The sequence below is a fragment of the Nicotiana attenuata genome, chromosome 5 (genome assembly GCF_001879085.1).
Source record: "Nicotiana attenuata strain UT chromosome 5, NIATTr2, whole genome shotgun sequence".
Classification (NCBI taxonomy): Eukaryota; Viridiplantae; Streptophyta; class Magnoliopsida; order Solanales; family Solanaceae; genus Nicotiana; species Nicotiana attenuata.
This window is the reverse complement of record NC_031993.1, coordinates 95,862-111,612: the sequence shown is the minus strand read 5'-3', so window position 1 is coordinate 111,612 and position 15,751 is coordinate 95,862. Positions and strand designations below refer to the sequence as shown.

General features: G+C 35.0%; 3 protein-coding genes across 3 annotated transcripts; 1 reads left to right on the top strand and 2 right to left on the bottom strand.

Moving 5' to 3' along the window:
* LOC109225145 (stress-response A/B barrel domain-containing protein HS1) lies at nt 461–3,993 on the top strand. The gene is made up of 2 exons (XM_019389723.1): nt 461–641; nt 3,528–3,993. The coding sequence occupies exons 1-2, from the start codon at nt 508–510 to the stop codon at nt 3,715–3,717; spliced, it is 324 nt and encodes a 107-aa protein (XP_019245268.1). The 5' UTR covers nt 461–507; the 3' UTR covers nt 3,718–3,993.
* LOC109225144 (dihydrolipoyl dehydrogenase, mitochondrial) lies at nt 4,984–9,436 on the bottom strand. Its single transcript, XM_019389721.1, has 2 exons — nt 9,030–9,436; nt 4,984–6,479 (listed from the first exon to the last, which is right to left on the bottom strand). Exons 1-2 carry the CDS (start codon nt 9,291–9,293, stop codon nt 5,229–5,231), a joined length of 1,515 nt encoding a protein of 504 aa, XP_019245266.1. The 5' UTR covers nt 9,294–9,436; the 3' UTR covers nt 4,984–5,228.
* LOC109225143 (probable protein phosphatase 2C 49) lies at nt 11,084–13,665 on the bottom strand. The gene is made up of 2 exons (XM_019389720.1): nt 13,348–13,665; nt 11,084–12,316 (listed from the first exon to the last, which is right to left on the bottom strand). The coding sequence occupies exons 1-2, from the start codon at nt 13,456–13,458 to the stop codon at nt 11,321–11,323; spliced, it is 1,107 nt and encodes a 368-aa protein (XP_019245265.1). The 5' UTR covers nt 13,459–13,665; the 3' UTR covers nt 11,084–11,320.

Here is a 15,751-nt window from a genome sequence, read left to right as displayed (position 1 = left end):
AGTTAATAATTTTTGGTCTATGTAAAATATTTTAACAATTTATGTTCATTATATTTGACATAAACTATAAAAAAAAAACATTTAACCATAAATACCAAGAAAGTCCCATCAAATATTCAAATCCTAAAAACTACAATACAAAACTGCACTACACACACAAAAGAAAGTACTAAAAATAATAGAAGTTACAAAAAAACTACACCAAATTGTAGAAATATATCAAAAATAGCAAAAATTATACCTCTAAATATGAATTTCAGCTAATCTTCTCTATTTTTTCACAGTTCCCATCAAATCTAACAAATAAAGTTAGTTCATTAAATATTTAAGGAGACCAAAACTGCTAAGTTTTGGCAAAATTTATAGGATCAAAACTATTCATTGTATACTTAATGGATTAGTTTGAACATACCCTCAAATATAAGGGACCATGTTTCTCATTTTCTCTATTTAATACAATCAACCAAAAAGACAAAGAAGAAAAACTGGAGCAGAGACTAATTTGGGATGGAGGGTGGTAAAGTGAAGCACATATTGCTGGCCAAGTTCAAAGATGGAATTCCAGCAGACCAAATCGACCAACTGATTAAGCAATATGCTAATCTAGTCAATCTCATTGAACCCATGAAAGCTTTTCATTGGTATTTTATTCTCTCCTCTATAAAATTTTCAACATTTCTGCTCAACCCCTTTTCCCCTTTTTGCCTTATTTGTGGATGATTTCTGTCTTTCTAGTTTAGTAAACAACATTGGAGCAACCCCTCTTTATGTATGTGTGTGTGTGTGTGTAGGTTCAATGTTGACATTATTGGTTCTTATTATTAGAAAACTTGAAACTTTGACATTCTTGGTTTACATTAGGGTAATGATTTTGGTAAGTTAAAGGTCAATGTGATAAAGAAATTTTTTTTAAGATCTCTGTTGACAGGAGGTTACGGAGGTCGAAGATTAGGGTAGAAAGGTAATAGGTCGTCCACTGTTTTTTTCTCATCTGTTCCAGGTTTATTAGGGCTAGCCGACTAGTACATTATCTTCGATTCTTAGAATGCCAGTATTAGGGTACTATCTTCCGCTTCGGTTTTCTAGTACCCTATCGTGTTACTGCTTGTGGCTATTGCTTTTGCTATTGCTACTGTTTTCTTCCATTTATTTTTCCTTCGGTCCTTACATTGTTGATATTATTTTTCTGGCCTTGTTGTTGTTATTTACTTATTCCTTTTCTTCCTCTCAAGCAGAGGGTCTTTCGAAAACAGTTTCTATGGCCTCCAATGTAGTAGTAAGGTTTGCGTATACATTACCCTCCCCAGACCCCATTTGTGGGGGATCCCATTGGGTTGTTGTTTTTGTTTAGAACTTAGCTGATTGGGATTTGGATCAGAAAATAAAACTTACAATTTATAGATCAAGTGTTGGAGAGCAAATTTATGCTAGTTATCAGGTTATCACTTGTTAGATGGAGCATTAACCGTAAACGCCAGGCTAGTAGAATGCTACTTGTAAAGTGTTTGTTAAGGTCACCAACCATTCAAGAAGTAATGATCTCCATGTCCACAAATTTGAATAGAAGAAAATGACCCTACAAAGATCCCTATTATTTGCACATCTAGATATCACAATATTTTGTCAGGAGATAATAAGGTTTTGTGACTTTGTGCTGAGAATCAAAACTGAACTTCAGAATATGTAACCCGCCCACCCCTGTTCTGCCCGTCTCTTCCTCGCCCTGCCCTGTCCTGTTCTGCCTGCCTGACGTGGGCGGATGTAGTGTGCTAGTTACAGGTACAATTGAACCCATAACTTTCGATGCGGAGTAAAATTTTGTGTAAAAGTTCATTAAAATTGCAAAATATGAACCCATAACTTTAAAAATATAATGGGTTCAATAGTAAAAACCTTAAAAGTTCAACCCATAGAGTTTAAATCCTAGATCCGCCTCCGCTGCCTGATTGCCATTCCTAGACAAGAATTTTCAGCTTCTACTTGTCTTGACGAGCTTTTCTCACTTTCTATGGAAGTTATGACACTAAAGTTCCACTTATAAACTCCCATGGTTTTGGCCTAATTGTAAGAGCACAACTCATGATATCTGGGTTAGGCGCACATTACGAGTTCGAATCATGCTGCAGATAAAAACCTTGTATCGAGTAGGGGTGGGTATCGCTCGGTTCAGTTCAGTTATGAATATTATCGGTTTAGTATATCGGTTATCGGTTTACAAATTTGATAAACCGATAACCGAGCTGATAAGATATGAGTTATCGGTTATCGATCTTTATCGGTTTAACCGATAAGATAACTCAATCTAGAGTTAAGCAAAAAAGAAAAGACAATTCACTGGAGTTAAGCAAAAAAGAGAAGAATTCACATATAGTATACTTCTGCGTTCTGTCCGGTGGCCACAACTGGAATAGTACTAATTCTTCAACAACAGCTGTCCAAATACATTAATAATAATACAAATTAGTAGCATTTCACCTTAAAATTAACAAGTCCAAACATATAGTACTAACAGTCCAAGATAAACTGGATGTTGTTTGTTAAATGCCTAACCTGAAAAACGAAACCATAGAGCAAAACCTTGATCTGTGCATGGCCAATACTAACACAAAAATGAAAAATACCTAGAAGGCAAGAAAATGTTGTCCTGTGTCAAAGCTGACGAAGATTGTTCAAAAATATACTCGAAACTGACGAAGATTGTCGATTGAGAATTGATAAATGCAAAGAGAAAGTAAGTATAGGCTGCACAACGTGAGCTCACAAAATTAAGAAACAAAAATAAAAAAATAAAGAATCATTAACTGTCAGAAATACCAATATGAAGATGAATTTTGTTGTACAAAATTAAAAGTCTAATGTATAAGACTAAAGACTTACGCTAGGAGTAACTAGTAAGGTCTATGAAGAATGAAGATGGAGCAACTAAAGAGTGTGACTGAGAAAGAATTGGAGAGAATGAACTGACGCCCTAGCATATGTATATACTTAAGGGTAAAATCGTAATTTTATTAATTCTTATTGGATTATCGGTTAACCCATTAACAAAATTGGCAAACCGAGGCCTGAACTGATAACCCAATAGTGAAAAAATTCTAAACCGTTAACCCAATAACCCGATACTGATAACCCAATAAACAATTAACGGTTCGGGTTATCGGTTTTACCCGATATATGCCCAGCCCTAGTATTGAGGATCCTTTATTAGTTTCTTATCCAAAAAATTGCACGTATAAACTCTGAACTTTAAGAGATTATCCTGCTGAATCAAACTCAATTTTGAATGATATTTGCTTACTGGAAAAGAATGTGGAGGTAATATTTTGGCTTGCTTCTGTTGGCAAAGCTCTAAGGCTTTATATCTAGGAACTTGGGCAAAAAGGATATTGTGAGGTATTAGAATGCTAGCCTTGAGACAGTTGATACTGACTCCTGCCAGTTCTCATGATCAAAACCTAGTGGAATTTTAGGTCTGTTTCTTAAAGTTCATACAATTGTATTGAAATGTAATTTGTGTATCGTTATTGCAGGGGGGAGAATGTAAGTATAGAGAACTTCCACCAAGGTTTCACTCATGTTTTTGAGTCAACGTTCGACAGTACAGAAGGTGTTGCAGAGTATATAGATCATCCGGCTCATGTTGAATATGCAAATATATTGCTTCCTCAGCTGGAGAAAGTCCTTGTCATCGACTACAAACCAGAGAAAGTCGGTCCCTGAACTGGATTCACCAACCTAGTGAAAGGCATATCAGTTTTACTTTGCTGTGCTGAAATCCAATAAGAATGACAAACTTTTCTAAAGGGTCTGTGTCTTGCTTGTTTGAAACTATTGTATTACTTGTTAGCTGCTAAAGTTAGTAACTGATGGTCAGCTTGAACTGTGTAAACTTATACTCTTATTACAATCTCGAGGGAGAATGCTCCTCTTTCTTCTCTTCCCCGGGGGAATGAACGATGAACATCATAAGCGCGTTAATAAACTCAGATTTTGTTATGTAGTTGGGTTAAGAGAAAGGGTCTCTTATCCTAGATAGATTCTAGAGGTCGTTTGGTATGCAGGATAAGGTCTGGTACTAAATTTATACTATATTTGGTTGACGGTATAAATTTATCTCATAATAAATTTATGTCGTCAACCAAACATAGTATAAATTTGGTCCTAGACTTAATCCTGGTTAATCCTGGATTTCCCATCTTATCCCATCAAACTTTGTATTATTTTATCCCACCTCCAAGGTGGGATAAACTAGTCTAGGGATTATAGGTCCAAGACTATAATCCCGGAATAATTTATTCCGCATAACAAACGACCCCTAAGTGTTTTCAATACCTCCTTTTCTTACATAGAAGGGAGAACACATCCATTGTTCATGTGCAACATGAATGCCATAGATCATTTACTTTGTGTGAACAAATTTCAAAGGCAACCAACCAAAGAAAATAATTGAAAATAAAGACTTGAATACAATAACCAAATAGATATTGCTACTTGTTGCTATCCGAGAGAGACTAGTAAATACATTTGGATATTCCACTGATGGACAAACCTTGCTTAGTGACTTGCGGGTATCCAAATGTATCCCTTTTCAACCAATTAAAATGATGATCTGGTGTAGAAATTGTACTTCTGTTTGACAAAATATACTCTTTTTTGGTTCTAACAATCGTTATAAGAAGCTTATTAGCTCGACTAATTTGGATTCACGCTAGAAACCTTGACACAACATACTCATTTCAACAATCCATGTTAATAATTGATGGCCAAAAGGAACAAGGAATGGTATACAATTGGCTTACAAAACAAAAATCACCTGTCCATAGTTTGACGCCAATGAGACCTCTTTTTCTGCGAAGTTAAAAGCATTCAACGAGAAAGTTATAGTCCATCTTCTCTAAAATGGCACCTCATCCATGCAAAAATTATTTGAATGTACATGTTAAATATGTTCCTCTAATATGTCGATAAAGCAAAATCGCTCAACGCTGATCAAAACTCAATGAAACTCAAATTAATGGCATTTAAACTCGACATACAGCTCCTGACTTTATTACAGATATGAATATGCAGAACAGAAACATAGTTGGAAGTACTTTGGATAACAATTTAAGAGTAGAGGGAGGAAATTTCTGTTCAAGATATACTTGAGTGATGAGGTGGCAATTAGAAAATCTGCTCCAAGTATCCAAGATACTCAGAGGAAAAACAAAAACAAGGATATGACACTATTTTTATATGTGAATGGGCTTGTCGTAAGTGGCCATGGCTGCTTCTTTCAGAGCCTCACTCATTGTTGGATGTGCATGGCATGTTCGAGCAATGTCCTCACTTGATGCTCCATAATGCAAAGCCAGGACAGCCTCGTGAATAAGCTCTCCTGCATTTGGTGACATAATATGGACACCCAAGATTTTGTCGGTCTCCTTCTCAGCAAGTACCTTTACAATTCCCTCAGCATCATCAATTGCCTTGGCCCTACTGTTTGCAAGGAAAGGAAATTTGCCTACGCGATATTCAACTCCAAGTGCCTTCACTTGTTCTTCAGTTTTCCCAACAGAAGCCACCTCTGGGTGCGTGTAAACAACACCAGGAACCAAATCGTAGTCCACGTGACCCTCCTTGCCTGCAATGAATTCCACACAAGCAACACCATCCTCCTCTGCCTTGTGAGCCAGCATTGGCCCAGGAATGACATCACCAATTGCATGTACCCCCGGGACATTAGTTGCAAAACGTTCATTGACCAAGATTCGACCAGCCTTGTCAGTTTCAACACCTATCTTGTCCAATCCAAGCCCTGAAGTGAATGGAATCCTACCAGCAGAAACAAGAACAACATCAGCCTCAAGAGTAGTTTGATCACCACCAGCTGCAGGTTCAAGGGTCAACTTCACACCATCGCCAACAGTCTCAACTGATACGACCTTAGTTTTAAGCAAGAACTTCATCTTTTGCTTCTCAAGAGAACGTTGGAATTGCTTGCGAACTTCACCATCCATGGATGGAACAATATCAGGTCCAAATTCAACAACAGTCACCTCTGAACCAAGACGGCCCCAGACAGATCCCATTTCAAGGCCTATGTAGCCAGCACCAATAACAACAAGCTTTTTTGGAACTTCGGTCAACGCTAAAGCTCCAGTGGATGATACAATTCTCTTCTCATCAATGGTTAGCCCAGGTAGACTTTTGACATCAGAACCAGTGGCAATTATAATATTCTTCCCCTTAACAACAGTATTACCACCTTCCACAGTGTCAACAGAAATTTCAGAAGGAGAAAGGAATTTTCCATAGCCCTTAACATAGTTCACTTTGTTCTTCTTGAATAGACCCTCAATACCTCGTGTTAAGTTAGCCACAGCTTTATCTTTTTGGCCCATCATGGCAGGAAGATCTACCTCAACAGAAGAGAACTTCACACCATGATTAGCAAATGAATGTTGAGCTTCATGGTACATGTGGGAGGAATGAAGAAGTGCCTACGCATGAAAAGCAGAAAGAACAAACGTGAAGAATTAGACGTCAAAAGCTGACTGCAAAGCTTTGAGCAGTCATTAACAAGACAGATAGGCATAACTCAAGCAATACTCTACCAAATTATTTTCAGAGTACCGTTGTTAACTTACTATGCAGAAGAATGACCTTAAGTGTATGATGTCACAAAAACAGAATGCTAACTAGCAACCTACTCGAACATAACTCTATAATTTAGTATCATTAGGAGAAAAATGGAGATCATAAGATAAATATCCACCCAATGGTTAACCTATTGCACACTAGGTTATATATGATCACCAATCACAATAGTCTCTAAGGGAAGTTAAGTCTTTCAATTCACAACAGGAGCAATGTTATTAAAAACCATCGCTTCGTTGCATAAAGTGATGAAGCGATTTGCGAAGTGAGGGGTTATTGCTTCATGGGGAAAGCTGAGAAATGTGTACTTCAAAGAAGCGTGCACTTTAATTCTCGCTTTTCCCTTCAAGCCCCAATCGCTTCATTGAGGGGTTATTGCTTCATGGCCAAAGCTGAGAAATGTGTACTTCAAAGAAGCGTGCACTTAAATTCTCGCTTTTCCCTTCAAGCCACACTGACCATGTCGCTGTTTTGCGATTTTTCGGCTTTTAAGAACACTGAACAGGAGAAGCCTCAAGCATGTCACATTTTAAGGGCATCAAAGAGACAGAGTTAGCCATATGGGAAAAGTTGTGCACATATAATTCAGTTTAAGGTGTCACTTAAAATATGTCTTCCTAAGCAGCCAAACCAAGGGAAGAATGCACAATCACTGGAAACAGTATTTAACCTTCAGAACCTTAGACAAAAAATAGAAGAAAGAAAAGTCTACCAAAATATTTGCAAGGAAAAACTTTCACTAAGATCAAAAGCTACATCAAGATAATATACCTCATTTATGGCAGGTCAACCGAAACGTTTGGTCTTTAATTAACATTACTAAAACTATTGAAAGGAGAACTGCCACATTTTAAACTTTACATTTAGAAAAAATGAAGTAGTTTGAAGTACAAAATACCTAGGTACCTATAATTCTATATGCAAGTTCAACTCAACTCGGCAATTGCAAAATCAGGATATCCAGTACCCTTCCAGTAAATGTCCCACAACTGATGTCTGCTTCTAGTCATATTCAAGAGAACAATATCACTCTCATCAACTAAGATAATTTCACTGTTGATTATGCAAGGTACCTTTACTTCTATATGTAAGTCACAAATCAACTCATCAGCTGGAAATTAGTACTTTCAGTATTCCCTTCTAATACTTTCATATCACTCAATTTAGGTAAAGCTTGTATTTATTATATCACTTAATTTAGGTCTAGCCGAGGGTCTTCGGAACCAGCCTCTCTATCTTCACAAGGTAGGGGTAAAGCATGCGTACACACTACCCTCCCCAAACCCCACCTGTGAGATTACACTGGGTTTTTTGTTGTTATTGTCATGTTTAGATAAATAACTTAATTCTAGTTCAAGTAGAAATTGCAAATTATATTCAGTACTAAAAATAACATATCATTCATTATGCAGCATATGTCTGATATCAACATCTTTAGAGACAATTACAGTTCCTTGCTCTTTTATCAACCAAAAAATATATAATTAACACCTCACAGCTGGAAAGTCAGAATTACATACTAATATACTATTTGCTGGTCTTTCTTATTTTTCCTTTTTCTGTATGGGTGGCTTTGACACTTGATTGAAAAGTTAAGTTTGTCTCTGTTGCAGCTAAAGAAAGGGAAGAAAATCAATTCCATCATCTCCACCTTGTAGGAGGATCAAGTGCAATGCTTTCAAAAACAGAACTTCTAAAAGTGGTACTTCAAAAGATGGTACAACATTCCCTGGATTACAACATTTTTTCATCAAATGAAACAACTTCCCTCTTTTCAACTATCTCAACTTCATGCTTATTCTACCTAACATTCAGACATTATTATTAATCTAAAATACTCAAAATTTCGATAAAACACTTTCTAATTTGCTAATTTTATTATTAATCTTTAATATATATGTTTTGACCAAAAATTTCATCAAATAAATATAGTATATGTTTTGTCAAAAAATATTTTTCACTTACTAACCAATCGCTACAAGGAAAATATTTTTCCCAGAAAACATTTTCTATGAAAACACGAATAACATTATCTACAGAAAATGACTTATATCACACCAAATGATTTCAATCCGGTCCCAAAGCTCACATTACAGAAACATCCATTATCCATTTATTCAATCACTAAAATATCGAACTGATATTTGACAACGGTCTGAAATGTAAAAGTTAACAAAAAGAATACTGCAAAAAAGGAATTTTAAGCTCGATTTTCAATAGCACAGTACTCTCAATCGACATAATCGTCTTCACGTTAATTAAATACATAACTAAAAGCTGAATTTCCACACACTATCGCAAAAATCAACAGAATCGCAATAACAAGCAATAGCAAAATAAATAGATCTAAAAAAATTGATAAAAAAATAAAATAAATAGTAAAAATGTTTTACCTTAGAAGGAATACAACCAACATTGAGACAAGTACCACCAAGGGTACCACGTTTCTCAATACAGGTAGTTTTGAGCCCAAGCTGTGCAGCTTTAATCGCCGCCACATAGCCGCCGGGTCCACCGCCGATAACAACGACATCGTTTTCATCAGATCCCGAAGAGTAATTTCTGCTAAGAGAAAATGAATATTTGGATGTGCTATAGAGATATCTAGAAGATAAAATTGTTGTGACCTTTCGTCTTGCTAAGCTCCCTATCGCCATTTTCTCGGGCTTCAAATTTTCTGATCTACAATGAAAATTTGCGGCTTAAGGTTTTTGTAGAATATATGTATAGTGGAGGACCAGTTTGTTAAATTGAATATAATCGTCTGCGAAGGTGTGCGCTGTTTTAGTTTTATTTATTGCAGCTTGTGCTATGGCGCGTTGCAGTACCCATTCTATACGTGGCGAATTTTCACTAAAAGATATCCAATATTAAATAAAAAATCGACAAAGAAATCAAAGGAAGTTAATTAATTCTAATTGCAGTATTTGGTTGACAACATAAAAAGTAATTCATGAATAACTAATGCAGTATTTCGTTAATGATATTAAATATTTAATTGTATTAAGCTATGAGAAAATACATGAAACGGTATTTTATACGTGATAGGAAGTGAAATACGAATACGTGTGCAATATTAGCATTGCGTGGATGAATTATTTGAAGCAAAAATGCCATTTTAAAGTAATTCGTGTACAACAATCTTTTCATTATTACTCACCTCGTCCATGCCTGCATATTAGTGAATGATCCAAAAGAAAAATGAATATATAATATTTTTTATTCCAAAAAAAAAATTCACCTAACATTTATTTATGAATATTAATTAATATATTCTCAATAGTCATAATCTGTACCTTTTAATGTTAATTTATTCGTTTTGCTGCAAAGGCCACTTCTAACAAGCTTTTTCCCTAATTTCTTGCTCGAAAAAAGGGGTCAAAAATGTAAGCTGAGTAATATAATAAGAGATGTCTCTTTGAAGATATTTGATTAAAAAAAGAGAAATACCACAAAAGCTCACCAGCTCACTGGCTAAAATAGTCATAATTCGAGCAACTATTGTATGAAATGGAATTCTAGTTGTGGCATGGCCAATCCTATGCCTCAATAACTAGTAAGAAAAATTCATCTTACTAATTATACCTCAAATTCAAACAAATTGGGGTCGATTATATGAATATCCTCCTACCATGTTACTCAATTTTTATTTAAATTTTCTCAACAAATATACGTTTGAAGATTTATCATGAACTGGCCAAGTTTATTTTTGGTTACTTTTAGTCGAACTTGAAACCGATAATATTAGCGAACTCACAAATGCGAGCTAATTCTTTAATCAAAAAGGGAAAGAAAAAGAAAATAAAGGAAAACACCAAAAAGATAAAGGGATAAGAAAAGATTGAGATAGTTAGTTAGCACAAGTTAAAGGGATTGGTGATTCACACACTTGAGATAATGCATATGTTGGTCAAAAGGCATCTGATTCATCATACAGTAATAAAATATCCTTTATCACCAGAAATTATGTCCTCACAAACTCTACCTCCTACTTAAACTCTTATTGTTTGGCTGAAAATAGATTAGGAGCCCTCCTATCTAGATGAGGCAGATCACGCTTTCTTCACATTGAAAGCCACACATTAATAAGTGCCTAAAAACAGGGAGCAAAACATAAAGCAACTTAAATTTGAGAAATAAGTCAATGTTTAACCACTGAGGGATATGATCGGATGGATAGAATCTCTTCAACCTTAACAAAGATCACTGTTTCGAATCTCTTCAACCTTAACAAAGATCAGTGTTTCGAACCCTAGGAATGAAAAAAATCCAAGTATGAAAAGCTTCCTCCTATCATAGGTCTTACACAGCACAAATCCAAATTAATCGTGGCCCAAATACGAATACCGGAAAGGTGAAAAACCAAAAAAAAAAGAAAATCTATGGTTTAAACTATTGAACATAGATGGCTGAAATGGTAAAATGCATTATGACAAAACAAGATGAATTTCAGAAATAACTCAAATATCACACCATGAGTTATCCTTTCATTGAAAAGAATTGGCAGCACATATACTACTAGAATGCACTAGCCTTACAAAAATGCTGGCTGCTTTTTCTCACTTCCCTGAAGCAGCCTCAAACAGATTAAAGTTATTGTTCACAAGACCAGAAATCAACAATAATCCGTACTTACACATTGTAGTAAAAATTACTATTGTGGTCAAACAATGCAACTTTACACTCAATTACTTCCTAATAAACTTTGCAGCTTCTTCCTCGCCTCTTCGGACAAACTGCAACACCTGAATCTTGGCCTTTGGGATGGAACTGAAGCCTGATGATCAGGAGAAGTAAAGCACACAACAATTGCAGTGAGATTGTCGTCTACGTCCCTACATAAAGCGTGATTCACAAGTTCTTTAGCAGACTCTTGCGGGTCATTATGCAGCCTAAGCTCACGGCGGACAACATTCACTGCTTCTTGGTTTGACATCACATCCCAAATGCCATCGCAACCAATTATCATGAACTCGTCATCTTCAGTCAACAACATTTGCTTAACTTCTGGTTCTGCAGTAAGAGGAGATGCAGATCCGAACGGAAGCTTCATATACCAATCTCCAAGAGCACGAGTAACTGCAAGATCACCATTTAGGAAGCCATATTCAATAATACCGCCTAAGTTCTCAACTCTTTGTCGCTCCACCAGAGAAGTAGGCCTGTGATCTTGAGACAACTGGACTGCAACGCCTTTCCTACAAAGGACAGCACGACAATCACCGGCATTAGCAACAACCAGATGTCTTCCCAAAACCAGGGCAGTTATTGCTGTTGTTCCACAAGCGGCATTAACACTACATTCATCAGCCAAGGCAAGATCAGCTTTTAAGAACGCTCTACAGTGAGAACTCTCCAATTCCTCCATGAATTCCTGATCAACAACAGATGCTTGCGGCAAATCAGCATCTTCAAAGAAAAATCTCATTGCGTTAGTCCTGACATAAGCAGCTGCATCAGCACCTCCATGACCATCAAAAACAGCATAGAACGAGCCCGGAAGAGGCCAATTGTAGAGAGAACCCAGCTGAGCTGAAAGATCATCAACACGAATGTGTTCATCTTCATTGGATCTACGAGGTCCAATATCAGAGTAGCTACCCGAACGAATAGATGGGAGAAATTTGCTTCTCGCTGAATCGATGATTGTTGCCGGAGTACTAGTTGAGCATCTCACACCCTGATAAGTGCAAAATATAAAAGGTCAGAACATTGCATTTCAATCACACTATAACCACATAGGAGTAACAAATATCAACAAGCACCACAAAAATCAAAAACTCATTCGAGCACAGCATAGCCAAATAACTCAAAACCATAATCTTCAACAAAATTCCCATTCAGAAAGTACCCAAAAAGAAAAAAGGTTAATCATCTGGAGGGACCTAATATAATTTAAGCAAGTTCATCCAATTCCTTCGGTGAATAGAAAAATCAATCAACTACACCTTAATTCCAAACAAGTTCAGATCAAGTATATGAGACCTCTCAAAGAATTCATCATAGTTACACAACTTTTAGAATGACCGTCAACTTAGATAAAAATTCAGTTTAATTCAATTTCTTTAGGGAATAGAAAAATCAACCAACTACACCTCAATTCCAAACTAGTCCCGGTCAACTATATGAGACTTCTCAAAGTATTCATCATAGTTACACAATTTCAGAAATAAAAAACAACCCAAAAAGAAAAATTAAGCTTCCTTCTTTTTCTCCCTTTTTTATAGCAATAATATCTCTATCAGATTAACTATTTAACTTCAAACCCTAAATAATAATACATCAGAACCTATGCAGCTCCAAGAAAATCTATACTTATAACCTATCAATAACTAATGATCACGCTCGTTATTAAAAAACAAGGTCACTAATGATCATGCTAAGGCAAAAATTATTTATTACATGTTGGTGGCAAAAGCAGGATTTTCACTAAGGGGATTCAGAAAACAAAAAGGTGAACATACAAAGAAGCTAAGGGGATTCAATTTCAAATATCTATACATGAAAAAAAAATTGAACTTATACACACAGTATAATAGCGGCGGAAGGGGGATCGCCTGAACCCCTTCGGCCCACCTAGCTCCGCCGCTGGCCGGCGGTAGCAGATACCTAATAATTAGTCAAAAACTAGCTCGAACACCGCCGTTATTAAAAAAAATAGACAAAACGAGAAATAATATAGGAAGAGAAGAGAGGAAATCGGAGACGTACCGAATCAGAACGAGAAATATCAATGGAAACCGAATCAACAGAAACGCTCAAAATCTCGGCATCTACAACTACCATCGTATTCATCGTCGTTGAACTCTTCTTCACAATCATCGAAACTAAAATCAACAAAATTTGCAAAATCCAACTCTTATTTATCGAACGTTGTTTGGTTAAAGAGATTAGGGTTTAATATAATCCGTGAAAAATTGAGAAAAAGCAGGTGGTTTTTGAGAATTTATAGAGGTTTAAAGAGGCGGCTTAGGAAAGTTGAGCTTACTCGGATTAAATAGTCGTGTGGGTAGGAACGCGTAACGCAAAAGGCAAAATAGCCTCAACCTTATATAAAAAGGGAAAAAAGTCTCCTAATTATTTTCCTTTTTGGATTTGGTTTATATATAGGAATGTCATACTAAAGAAAAGGATTTGGGAAGGGTTGGACCAGTACTATTCTGAATTTCTGCAAGAGATTATTTTTACGACTCGAACATGTGATCTCCTGGTCACATGACAGTAATATTACCAAATTACGTTATGGCTCACCTTTGAAAGTCAGACTCTTAATATATATATTTAATTTTTTTTCTTGTTCTTTATTGGTTTCATTTTTGTATTGATATACTATAATACTATGATGCATTATCATCAATTTTATCACAATTAGCACTCTATTTTATTTTATATCACGATATTTGATTATGTAAAGAAATAGACATCATGCTAAACTCATGAGTTGATGATTGCTTAAAACAATACAAGAGGAAAAAAAATATCATATCCAAAACTGATATGATACTCTAACACTACTCGTACACTCGTCACAAGTTTGCTATGGGACGTCTGGAGCGTAAACAATATAATATTTATAGGGGAAAGGCAATATCGGGTTAATCAAGAATTATAATGGGTCTAATCCTAATACAATGTAAATAAAGGATCTTGCATCTAACTCAACTAAAATATTAGCGCATGACGGTAAGAATTGTTCAAAATTACTATATAAGAAGATCAAAGATTCTATCCACAACCAGATGCGGAACTTTAAGAGTTTAAGATATTAATTTGACTTAAACATTTTGTAAATGATGACGGGAAAGAATATCTAAATTGTGATCGAAAAAACAAACATCATGTCAAAGTTGAAGTGTGTTAGTTCAATGTATTTAGTGGGCGTTTGGACACAAGAATTGTAAAATTTTAGGAAAAATTGAAAGATAAAAAATTCAATTGAAAATGTTATTTGAAATTTAGAGTTGTGTTAATTTGAATATAATTTTGGGCTGCTTTTGAATTTTTGTGAGTGATCTTAAGTGAAAATTTTAAAAAATAACTTTTTGGAGTTTTTCAAATTTTCGAAAAATTTCGAAATGCATCTTCAAGTGAAAATCAAAAATTTCATGGGCAAACACTGATTTCGAAAAAAAGTAAATTTTTTTATGGCCAAACGAGCCTTAAGTTTTTGAAAGTTCGTGATATATATTACTCCTTCTGTTCCAGTGAACCTATTTCATTTTTGGTCTGTTCCAAAAAGAATGGACTCTTTCTAAATTTGGTAACAATTTAGCTTAAACTTACAATTCTACCCTTAATGAGAAGCTTTTATAACTACACAAATACCCTAACCCTTTTTTGACTTGTTTAGGAACCACAAATTCTAAAAATTTTATTTTTTCTTAAACCACGTGCACAGTCAAATAAATTCACATGAATTGGAACAAAGGGAGTAAAAAAATAATAAATATTTTTATATGTTTCAAAATAAATAGAGTATTACATAAATTAAAGAGCAGTGAATAAATGAGAATTGTGGCCTTTTCGGAATTTTGTCGGTCGGAGAAAAGAAAAAGAAACTCGAAATAATGACCTCTTTCTTAGAAGCAAAGGACGTGTCACATCACCTTTGCTAATTAATAAGTCATTTACTTGGTTTCCTATTCTTCAAAAAACGGTTTTAGGATGAAATTTCAGATAAATTATAAAATTAATATCGTCTTTAATCATAATTAGAGGTAGGTTATGGCACAATTATATGTTACTCTATCGAAAAATCACTTAAAAAGTAGACATTTGTCATTTGTTCAAACAATGGCTAGGGCCAGAAGCATCCTTTCTATTCATGAAAGTTCTATAAAAATGTCAACCTTATTAAATCCAAGTTAGAACGTCATTAGTCACGCTAATAAATACTTTATACGTTAATCTGGTGTAACAAATAGAGCAACCAATTATTAATGCCAAGTCTACGCTGACTTGAATAAATTATACATTATTTATCCATATTATATGTAATACATTAGTTTTTATTAAATTAAATTAATATATATATATACATATATATATATATATATATATATATATATATATATATATATATATATATATATATATATATATATATATATATATA

Excerpts from the sequence above, each read along its gene's own strand:
- LOC109225145 (XM_019389723.1), top strand. The coding sequence starts at position 508 with ATGGAGGGTGGTAAAGTGAAGCACATATTGCTGGCCAAGTTCAAAGAT. Across the intron at positions 642-3,527 it reads CCCATGAAAGCTTTTCATTG|GGGGGAGAATGTAAGTATAG; the intron begins GTATTTTATTCT and ends TCGTTATTGCAG.
- LOC109225144 (XM_019389721.1), bottom strand. The coding sequence starts at position 9,293 with ATGGCGATAGGGAGCTTAGCAAGACGAAAGGTCACAACAATTTTATCT. Across the intron at positions 6,480-9,029 it reads TTGGTTGTATTCCTTCTAAG|GCACTTCTTCATTCCTCCCA; the intron begins GTAAAACATTTT and ends TTTCATGCGTAG.
- LOC109225143 (XM_019389720.1), bottom strand. The coding sequence starts at position 13,458 with ATGATTGTGAAGAAGAGTTCAACGACGATGAATACGATGGTAGTTGTA. Across the intron at positions 12,317-13,347 it reads ATATTTCTCGTTCTGATTCG|GGTGTGAGATGCTCAACTAG; the intron begins GTACGTCTCCGA and ends TGCACTTATCAG.